Source organism: Orycteropus afer, unplaced genomic scaffold (assembly GCF_000298275.1).
Source record: "Orycteropus afer afer isolate SDZICR_OR568_19922 unplaced genomic scaffold, OryAfe1.0 scaffold00405, whole genome shotgun sequence".
Classification (NCBI taxonomy): domain Eukaryota; kingdom Metazoa; phylum Chordata; class Mammalia; order Tubulidentata; family Orycteropodidae; genus Orycteropus; species Orycteropus afer.
In genome coordinates this window covers 545,609-556,977 of record NW_006921992.1, presented here as the reverse complement: position 1 = coordinate 556,977, position 11,369 = coordinate 545,609, and the positions used below count along the sequence as shown (strand labels likewise).

Here is an 11,369-nt window from a genome sequence, read left to right as displayed (position 1 = left end):
CATGGAGTCAATTCCGACTCATAGTGACCCTATAGGACAGAGTAGAGCTGCTGTGTAGGGTTTCCAAGACTGGCTGCCACATCTTCCTCCTGCAGAACGGCTAGTGGGTTAGTAGCTGAGTGCTTAACCACTGCACCACCAGGGCTCCTCTGTAAAGACGACAGCCAGGAAAACCCTATGGAGCGCTCTACTCAGTAATTCACAAGGTTGCCATGAGTCAGGATCAAGCCAATGGCAATGGGCTTTTAATCATGTATGATTATGTATGTATGTATCTGTGGCCTTATGTGAAGCTGACAACATCTTTAAAGACTCTATTTCCAAGCAGGACCACATTTCCAGGTCCCGAGGTTAGGACTTCCACATAGCTTTGGGTGAGGACACAATTCAACCCGTGACATAGTGTGATGGACAAAGCAGCATGGTCTCTTGCTGTTCCATGGAACATTGCAGCCAGCCCCCTGCCCACTATGGTGGGGACATCCTCCTCTGGTTTCTTCCCAGAGGGTAGTCCAGCCCAGTCCTGGCTGGGAGATGGGACATGGGAACACAGGTGGGTGTCTTCTAGAGTGAGAGATGGGAGCAGCAAGCCTGGGGTGGGGAGGTAGCCCAGACATACAGGAGCTGGGGTTCAGGAGAAGGGAGTTCACCAGTTGAGATTGGAGAGGAATAAAGAATGTGTTTTAGGGAGGAAGAACAGAGGGACAAATTTCCCAGGAGTCGTTGTATATACAAAGCTAGGTACAGGGAGACTAGGGCTATAGATGCAGGATCCACATGGCCAGGATTCAAATCCCAGCTCTGACATGTATGAGCTGTGTGACTTTGGGCAAGTTGCTTAACCTCTCTGTGCTTCAGATATTTGTCCATCAGGCAGCATTGATAACAAAAGCATCTACCTCATGGGGTGGTTGTAAAATTTAAATATGGTAGTGTATGTAGAGCTGTGCCCAACATTTGTTAACGTGAAATTGAACCACACAACAAAATTGTCAATATTTGACCTAAATCCCATCTCCTGGATCTTCCTTCCTCCCTCCCCCCCCACCTCTTTATCTGTGTGTGTCTTTGCCTGCCTTCCTTTTCACTGCAGCACGATGATCTAGCCCACAGACACCTTGGTTTAAATCCCAACTCTACCTCTGACCTCCTTCAGCACTTCAGAAACTTGGCGTGGCCTCTCCCAGCCTCGGTCTGCTTACCTGAGATATGGAGATGACAGTAGCTTGGACTTCCCCAGGTTACGGGGAATCAGAAGGGACCAGGCCATGCGTGTAATGCAGTCATCCGGGGGCAAGCCCATAATTAGGACTCTGAGAATAGACGCAGTAGGTGGGCTGACTTTCAGAAGCAAGCTTTCTATCCTGTTCAAACTTCTCACTGCAGCCTCCGGGATCCTGCCTGCTCTGGCCTCTGCCCACCTGTCCACTTGGCCCCAACTAGCCAGGAGGACAGCTACAGGCTGAGTGTGTACAGGTTGTGTGTGTGTGTCTACGTGTTAATGTGTGTAAGTGTGCATGTGAATGTGTGTGCACATGGGTAGCTGTGTGTGGGACTGTGAGAGTCTGTGTGTGTGAATGTGTGCATGTATGTGGATGTGTGTGCATATGTGTGAATGGGTGTGCCTGTATGTGAATCTGTGCATGTATGTGAATGTGTGTGCATGTATGGCTGTTTATTTGTGTTTAACTTTTTTATTTCTTGTATGACTTTGTGTGTAAATGTGTGCACACATCTGTGTGTGAGTGTGTGTGTGAATGTATGTGCACATGTATGTCTATGTATGGGTGTGGGTGTCGGGGCTGGGAGTGGGAAGTGGACATCGAAGGCTTCTTGACAGACATGAGCATTCAATTGAGTCTGAGGGGGTGACCGGGGAGGGGGTGGCAGTCAGAGAAGGGAGGTGGGGGTGGGGCAGAGTCAGGTGGGTATGGGGACCTGGTCTGGGGAAGTGAAAGCCACCATCTAACGTGACAGCCCAGAGAGGCCAAGTTGGGCAGATGCCATGGGGGCTGACTGTGGCAAGCCCTGGGGAGCCATGGCAGGCTGTAGGGGAGGCAAGGCCCTAAGGTTTGGAAAGATGGCCTGGCTGTCCAGATTCTGCTGTGCTGGCATTTTGCCACTGGACACCCCACTAGGAGGCAGTGTCCTGAGGTGGTTGAGCAAGGCCTGAGGTCAAGGGCCAGGCTTCGAGTTCCAGCCCCTGTGTGACATGGACACATTATTTCAAATGGCAACACTGATTCCAGGTCATCAAATCAAATGGTCAAATGAGCAGTCACTGAGCCCCCTGGACCCCAGTGCTGCTCTGTGCTGGTAACTAGAGCCTGACGTCTGAACCTAACCTTCGTTCCAACCTAGATCCCAGCCAGATCCGTGCCCATCAAGTGGACAGCCCTGCCAGGTGGTGAGTGCCCCATCACCAAGACAGACCAGGAAAGGACACCATGGAGGAACCTACGTATGTAGGTGCGAGAATTCTCTGGGCCTGATATGGCAGGATAAGGACCCTGACCCCCTGCCTTCTGCCCAGAAGAGGGGGCTCACAGGCCCATCTCTGGGAAGAAGATTGGATTTCTAGGAAAGGCCCAGATGTGGGGGAGGGGAGGGGAGCCCCAACAGACTTTGCCAGAATGAGGTCAAGCAGGCGAGGGAAGCTGCAGGCCCCTCCCTGCTCTGACTCAACGCCCTCCTGACAAAAAACAGCCCAGCTGGGATGCTGGGAGCCCCACGGAGACTGAGACGGACAGCAGTGGACTGGGAGCTCAGTGAGAAGGACTCAGCTTGATGAATCCTCCAGGCCAGGGTGAGGGGAGGGGTGGGGGGCCACGGAGGGCAGGAAGACAGAGTCAGGGGGCAGGTATTGGGAGGAGGCCTGGAGGTATCTGACATTGGGGAAGGGGCTGGGGAGGGGTTCAGATCGGGCAGAACTCAGCACCAGTGTCCTGTGACTAGGGAAAGGATTTGGGGGAGGGAACAGGCACCAGGTAGAGCTTGGGGGCCCTGGTGTAGGGGTGAGGGCTGGGGAACCAGAAAAGGGAGTGGAAAGGAGGACCCAGCCATCTGGAGGTGACGCTGGGGACCCAGCTTTGGTGGGGATAACCAAACCCACAAAAGGAAGGAAGGTGCAGATGTTAAAGGTGAGGGCTGGGTAGGGGTCAGCCATCTAAAGAAAGGCCCCGTGAAGGGGAAGTCTCAGCCCCCGGTCCTTAACCTGTTCCTGTGGGCAGTGACCTGGACCCAAGTCAGGCTTGTTGACTGCCGGCATGTGTGCCAAATGAGGTGGGCAGACAGAGAGACAGAAGGGCAGACTCAGATGTGCGCAGATGCAGAGATGGACAGATAAAGGTCAGAGGGGAACATGGACAAGCAGTGGACAGTTAGACACAGAGTGAACAGGGCCACTGAGAGACAGCACTGTGCGAGGAAGGTGTGCAGAGGAATCTGAGGTCCACTGAGCCCCTCTGCTTCCATGGAAGCTCAGGATGGTCTCCCAGGACACTGGGGCTCTGGGTGATGGTGAGATGGGCAGAGCCAGAGCTGACCTTCACCTTGTACCTTTCCCTCACTATCCCACCCCCTGCAGGGTTCGAGGATCCCCCCAAGAAGCGATGCTGCAGGCAGAGGACACAGCTCATACTGTTGGGGCTGGTGACCGCCTCCCTGTGGGCTGTGCTGCTGACCTTGCTTCTCCTATGGCGTGAGGACACCCCCAGCCCTTTGGGTCCCCCCCACCAGCCCACTGGGGCCTCCTATGTGCTCTCCCAGAACCCCTTCTTAGAGTCAGGGAATCCAATACACCCCTTGGAGCCTAATTTCCTCATCGTGGGCCCGCACCTTGACCTTGCCAGACCCTTCTCACTTGTCCACCCACCCTCTAGGGCTCCAGCCCTGCTCAGTATCTCCCACCTTCTCAGCACATCTTAGGCTTTATACTCAAAGCCTCCATCCTCTGCTGGCAGGTGGGGCACGGGAAGGGACACCTGACAACCCTTCCCTCTCCCTTCCTTTCTTCTCTCCCTCCCCAGATTGGGACACTGCAAAGAACCTGAAACAGCTGGAAGGGACTGCCAACCAGAATGGTATGGAGGGGCTTCGGGTGGGGTCAGGACACCAGACTCTCACCCTATCCTGCTAGTGGCTCCTGGGCGAAGGGATACCCCTCTCTGGGCCTCAGTGTCCCAACTAGGAACTGAGGCTCAGCCTGTGTGGCCCCCTCCCTCGAAGGCTTGGAGAGGAGGGCTCTGAGAAGGCCCTGATGAGACATTAACATCTGTGGCTGTCACAAGAGTTACAGAACCTCTCTGTGCCTCAGTTTCCCCATCTGTAAAATGGGCATCATTTTAGTGCTATAAAGTGGAAATGAGCTAGGACTTGTGAAGCACTTAGAACAGCTCCTGGCTTCCAATAAGCTTTCAATAAATGCCCATAGGTTTTTATCTTTAATTTGCGGGGGGGGGGGGGGCAAGTCCACATGTTCATTCCCTCTTTGTCTGTACTTTCCTGGGTACTTTTCCCTAAAACAAAAACCAGTAGCCCATGCACTTGGGGCTGGGGTGGGGGGTCAAGGACCTGCCTTTATGGTCCCCAAAGACTCTTCTTCTGCTACCCCAGTGTCTCAAGTGTCCAAGGACTTGGAAAGACATAAGAGTGAACAGATGGCCCAGAAATCCGAGGGTGAGGAACCTCAGGTTGGGGTCTGGAATGGGGGTGGGGTGGAGACTCGGTGACTGTGGACACACAGTATTCTAAACCAACTGTGCCCTCACCACGGACTCCAACGTGAGCAGGTGGCCCTAAAGACCCAGGCTAAGAGGCCAAGGGGGCAGATGGGAGGGCTTATGGGGAGACACTAAGGACTTTCTTACCACTGAGCCCCCTCCCCTGCAACCAGCTGCCCAGCTGTTGAAGAAAATAGAGAAAATCCAAGCTGAGCAGAAGAGCATCAAGTCTCATGGTGAGACCTGGTTGGAGGCATGGGGTCAGACTTGGGGGTCCTGGAGCCATGGGACCAGGCTTGGGGCCTTTCTGGTCTTTGCACCATCCCTGACATCTGTCCTGTCCTCCCCACTCCAGAGTCTGAGCTCACCCGATACCTGGAGGGACTTGGAGCTGATCTGAGCAACCTCAAATCCCAGAGTGAGGCTTGGGAGGGGAAGGGGACAGGGAGTGAAAGGGGGGCTTGCAAGTGCATCTCTGAGCCCTGACACCCTCGCCCCACTCACCCAAGGCTTGAACGAGAGGCGCGCAGCCTCAGACTCACTGGAGAGACTCCAGGAAGAAGTGGCGAAGCTGTGGATCGAGCTAAAGATAGCAAATGGTGAGTGTATGTGTCTGTGCAATGGTGTGGTGGTAACGTGTAGGCATGCAAACGTGATGACACATGTGTGATGGGTATTGCAGCATGGCAATGCATCCAGGCGAGTTGGGTGTGAGGTGAACCCTCCCAGAGGCACTGGAGAAGGCCTGCTCCTTCTGTAGATTGTGGTGGTGGTGGTGGTTAGGTGCCAGTGCCTTGATTCTGACTCAGAGCAACCCCGTGTACAACTGAACGACACACCGCCTGGTCCTACCCTATCCTCACAACCATGTCTATGTTCAAGCCTATCGTTCCAGCACTGTGTCCATCCATCTCATTGAGGGCCTTCCTTTTTTTTGCTGACACTCGACCTTACCAATTACGATCTCCTTCTCCAGGAACTGGTCCATCCTGATAACATGTCCAAAGTACATGAGACGAAGTCTCACCATCCTTGCTTCTAAGGAGCATTCTGGCCATACCTCCTCCAAGATATTTGTCTGTTCTTCTGGCAGTCCATAGTATATCTAATACCCTTTGCAAACACCATAATTCAGAGGCATCCATTCTTTGGTCTTCTTACTCATCATCCAGTTTTTGCATGCATATGAGGCAACTGTAAAGATCATGGCTTGGTCTGAGTGTGATAGCATCCCTGGGTTTACATCTGTGTGTGTGGCAGGGCACAAGAGGAGCACACAAGAATGCCCTTTCTGATGCCAGCTGCTTCTGGCCACTGCTTTGGGAGGCTCTCACACCCCCTCCTGCAGGTAACTGCATTCCTGCATTTGCCATCACTGGGTCCTCTCTTTGATGCCCTCTCCTCTGTCCACTGTGGCTTAGTGGACGGGCATCAGTAGATTTGCTTAGCCACAGCCCTTCCAGGAGACTGTCCACCCCAGCCAGGGAACCAGAGGAGGTAACCTCTGCACTGATGAGGAAGATGAGGGTGGTGGCATCTTCCCAGGCACGACAATGATGGAGGTGAACTTGGAAGTTCTGAGGGTCAGCTGGGTGTTATCAGGAGAGGCTGTAGAAAGAGATGTTTAATCACTGCCCTAAACTGGAGCAGGAACCTGGCCTTTAGAGTTTTTCTGTGGCTTCTTGAGCTTCCTGCAGTCCTGCCCCCTTGGTTTTTGGTCTTCCTCCTCCGGGAAGCCCCAGCTTCCCCAAGTGTGCAAGAGAAGAGGAAGGATCTCCACTTGGTGTGAAGGAGTCTTGTCCCTCGGGACACGGTGTGGCTACGGGAATCCCAGTGAGAAACCCCGTTGTAGGTCCTCTGGGGTGGCTGTGGGGGCTGGATCATGGTGACCAACCCAGTCCTTGTTGTGATTGTTGTTGGGTGCCATGGAGTTGGTTCCCATTCACAGTGACCCCATGGAAACTGAACAAACACTGCCTGGTCCATCCTCACAATAGTGGCTATGTTTGGGTCCATTATGGCAACCACTGTGTCAACCCTTCTCGTTGAGGGTCTTCCTCTTTTTTGCTGACCTTCTGCTTTCCCATGCATAATGTACTTCTCCAGGGACTGGTCCCTCCTGAGAGCACGTCGAAAAGTCTCACCACCTTTGTTTCTAAGGAACATTCTGGCTTCACTTCTTCCGAGACAGATTTTTTGTTGTTCTTCTTCTGACAATCCATGATATATTCAACATTCTTCACCAACACCACAATTAAAATGCATGAAATCTGGCTCCATGGCTTAGGGTCTGAGTCTAGTTCTAGAGTTGTCTCTTGACTGTAGTTGTCAGCCTACCCAGGGATATTCTTTTCTTGTTGTAAAGCTGCACCCTCAGAGGATCACATATTGGTTACTGTTTGATATACAAGAAGCACCCAGTTCTGTTCTCCTGAGGGGCCCTCAAACTACTGTGGAGCCCAGGCCCCTTGGAATTTGACCAAAGCTATGGAGTCTCCCTATATGTCACTAGAAGAAAATCTTATTTTCAATCAAAAGAGTCAATCCAGTAATAATAGAAAGTGTTGGTAGTGATGGTTGTTGGGGTGCTGCTGGCCATGAGGTGTCTGTGCCAATGGTGTCAGTGGCAGAGGTGCTGCTGGCCATGGAGCTAGTGTCATGTGTCAACATCAGAATGCCAGGGAGCGCAGCCTGTGAGACCCTCTGTTGGGCCTCAGGTGGGTCTGCTTCCAGCCCAGCCCTAGGAGTGACTTCATAAGAGACATTTGTCACCCACTCTACCCCTTCTGTCCATGGTGCCCACCCCAGGGCCAACTCCAGCTACCCCAAAACTTCTCCTCCACCCCAGGCTCCGTGTGCAACACATGCCCCGAGAAGTGGATCAATTTCCAGAGGAAGTGCTACTACTTTGGTGAGGGTGCTCAGATGTGGATCCAGGCCAAGTATGCCTGCAATGACCTGCATGCACAGCTGGTCAGCATCCACAGCCCAGAGGAGCAGGTGAGCCTGGAGCTCTGTGGAGGGTGTAGTGTGGGGTTGGAGAGCATGGACCCTCAGTCCAACCTGCTGTACAGAGGATGGGAGGGAGGGACCCAAGCACATCCCCCAGTCCTCCAGCCTGGTCCTGCTTCCCAGGACTTCCTGAGCAGACATGCCAAGAAGGACTCCTGGACTGGCCTTCAGGACCTGGACGTGGAGGGAGAGTTTATCTGGTTGGATGGGAGCCCTGTGGACTACAGGTGAGAGGAGGCCTCTGGGGTCATGAGTAATCAGATGAGGAGGTGGGAACACCATGGAGGGAGGAGCTCTCTGAATGAGCCCTTGGGGATGGGAGTCAGAACTCAGAGAGGGTACCTCAAGGGTGCAAATGAAGGAGTGTGGCTATGGGAGGGGGCCCTGGATGGGGCTCAGAGAGGAGGTTCTCTGGCCAGCAGAGAGAGAGGGAGCTCCCAGTATAGACTTGAAGGGCAGTCTCCAGGTTCCAAGTGTAGGGTGGGAAAACTGGGTCAGGAAGCTCTGGGGAGGGGGAGACAGGAGGAGTTAGGAAAACAACCCAGGTCCAGACTCAAAGAGGGGGAGCTTCTCTGCCATACTGTTGGGTGCCATTGGGCCTATTCTGACTCACAGCGGCCCTATAGCACAGAGGAGAACTACCCTGTGGGGTTCTCTAGGTTGTAATCTTTTTCTCTTTTTTTCAACTTCTTACTCTGAATTGGGTGAAGGTTCACAGAAAGAGATCAGTTTTCCATTCAACAATTCACACACATTTTGTTTCATGCCATTGACTGTAAACCCCACAATGTAACACTGTTCATCCCATTTCTCCCAGTGTTTCCTACTTCCATTCCTCTTTCTTTCCTATCCCTTCCTGCCTTCTGAACTTTGTCCCTGGGCAAATGCAGTCCTATCAATCTCGAATGTTTGATTGTTCTAAGGAGCGTGTACTTCCCTGATGTTACTGTTCACCTCACAGTTCTGTCTGTTCTTTGGCTCAAAGATGAGCCACAGGGGTGAGTTCAGTTCCAGGCTTGAAGGATGCCTAAGGGCCATAGTCTTGGGGTTCCACCACTCTCCATCCGACCACAAAGCCAGGTCTTTTTTTAAGTTTTGTCCCACATCTTTCTTCCTTTCCAGGACCTACTAATGTGATCCCTTTCAGAGCGGTTGATAGTGGTAGCCGGGCACCATCTAGTTCTTCTGGTCTCAGAGTGAGACTGGGATTCACGTGGCCTGTTAGTCTTTTACACTCATTGTTTTCATGTGTCTTTGATTTTCCTCGCTCTTCTTTGCTCCAGACGGGGAGAGACCAAGAGTTGCACTTTAAATTGCCACTCACAAGCTTTTAAGACCCTAGTTCCTAGTCACCAAAGTAGGATGTAGAACATTTTCTTTGAAGATTATGTTGTGCCAATGGACCTTGATGTCTCGTGAGACTATGGTCTTAAGCCCGTTCCAAGGTGTTTGGTTGTGGCTAAGAGGTTTTCATAACTTTGCCCCTGTATTCTCTACCATATTCATGGATCTATTTGCAGCGTATGTAAATACACGGGTAGAAATATCCTGTCAAACCTATATATATTCATGGGTGTAGTACTCTTTGCCTTCCCACCCCTGTTCAGCTTGAATGCCTGTGTAGCTACATGTGTATTGTTGGTATTACTGTTACGGCAGGACTGTGTATGAAACAGTATTCACCTTTGTTCCTTTAACCCTTGTGCTTGTCCCAGTGTCTTCCTCTGCCTGGTTATTGCGCTGACCTCCCAACTGGATACTGCCTTTCCCTTCACCCAAGTTAACATGTATCTACCTTCTAATTACTCATTGACTCTCCCTTCCCCTCCTAACCCTGGAAACCATCAAAGTATGTTTCTTTCTGTGTGAAACCCTTGGTGGTGCTGTGGTTACAGCACTGGGCTGCTAACTGAAAGGTTGGTGGTTCAAACCCATGAGCTGTCCTGCAGGAGAAAGATACAGTCTGCCTCTGTAGAGATCTACAGCCTTGGAAACCCTATAGTGCAGTTCTACACTATCCTAGAGGGTTGCTATGGGTTGGGATCCACTCGATCAGTGGGTTTGGTTTTTGCTTTGGTTTAATAGTGGTCTCATACAATATTTAACGTTTTGTGATTGACTAATTTCACTCAGCGTAGTGTCCTCCGGGTTCATCCACGCTATCAGGTGTTTCACAGACTCAGTGTTGTTCAATATTGTGCAGTATTCCAGTGTGTGTATATACCATCGTTTGTTTAACCATTCATCTGTCTGTTGATGGGCACTAGGATTTTCCCATCTTTTTGTTATTGGAAATAGTGCTGCAATGAACATGGGTGTGCAAGTATCTTTTTGCATCACAGCTCCTTCCTCTAGGATATATACCTAGTATTATGATTGCTAGGAGCTCTGGTGGCATAGTGCCTAAGGCACTTGACTGCTGACCAGAAGGCTGGTGGTTCAAACCCACCAGCCACTGCTCAGAAGGAAGGTTGGGCAATCTACTTCTGTAGTGATACTGCCTCGGAAACCCAAGGAGGGGATGTGATATTACTATTTCCAGCTTTTTAAGGAAGTGCCATACCATTTTCCACAGTGGTCATACCTTTTCACAATCCCACCAGCAGAGTAGGAGGGTTATAGTCTGTACATACCCTCGCCAGCATTTGTTAGTTTTCTTGAACTTTATCATGAATGCTGGGGTGAGGTGTTGTCGTTTCGATTTGCATCTCTCTAACAGCTGATGATTATGAGCATTTCTTGATGTGTTTGCTGGCTGCCTGGATGTCTTCCTTGGTGAAGTGTCAGCTCATGTTCTCCTCTCATCTTTTAACTGGAATAGGCTGTAATCTTTACGGTGCAGATCGCCAGGTCTTCTCTCCTGCAGAGTGCTGGCTGGGTTTGAACCATCAACCTTTCAGTTAGCAGCTCAGTGCTTGGCCATTGTGCCACTGGAGCTTCCCTGCTCTGCCACGAGGGGAGGAAATCTGAGGACGAGGGCCCCAGGTCCGGACTTGAGGAAAACTTGTGCCCTACAGCTGAGGGGACGGTCAGGGTTTGGGCAGCAGGCCCAGGCTGAGCGGCGGGAGCAGAGGCTTTTCTGGGCTGCAGGGAGCTGGAGGTGGGGGGACACAGGAAAGGGGTCTGGAGGCCCTCCAGGCCCGACTCTGGCAGGGGTGTCTAAACAGCAGGGAATGAGACTGGGGGATGAGGATCTGCTTCCCTACCCACTCTCCTGACCTGGAGCCATTGTTACAGCAACTGGCGGCCAGGGGAGCCCAACAACCAGGACCCCGGCGAGAACTGCATGATGATGGTCGGCTCTTCTGGCCAGTGGAACGACGCCTTCTGCCGCAGCCAGCTGGAGGGCTGGGTGTGCCAGCAGCTGGCCACATGCTGACTGCCACCCTGCTTCAAGCAGCACTCAGACCTGCCCTAGGCATCACCCCTGAAGGCCCCTGCCTTCCCTAGCACACCTCCCTGCACCCCTCCCCTGCCTTGCCTCCTTCACACCTTCCTATAAGGACAGCCAGGCCCAGAGCAAGACGCTGAGGACCCCAACCAAGACCTGGACACCTCTACAGGGTGGCAGGAGGGGAGATATTTTCCCTCACCCAGCCTGGCACTAGGCAGCTGACCCGTCCCGTCAACACCTAC

At 52.2% G+C, this 11,369-nt stretch overlaps 1 protein-coding gene across 1 annotated transcript; it reads left to right on the top strand.

Moving 5' to 3' along the window:
- Window positions 1-2,447: 2,447 nt before the first annotated feature.
- On the top strand, window positions 2,448-11,112 carry FCER2 (Fc fragment of IgE receptor II). The gene is made up of 8 exons (XM_042782676.1): window positions 2,448-2,469; window positions 4,615-4,677; window positions 4,895-4,957; window positions 5,077-5,139; window positions 5,231-5,320; window positions 7,570-7,721; window positions 7,857-7,960; window positions 10,971-11,112. Exons 1-8 carry the CDS (start codon window positions 2,448-2,450, stop codon window positions 11,110-11,112), a joined length of 699 nt encoding a protein of 232 aa, XP_042638610.1.
- The last annotated feature ends 257 nt before the right edge of the window (window positions 11,113-11,369 follow it).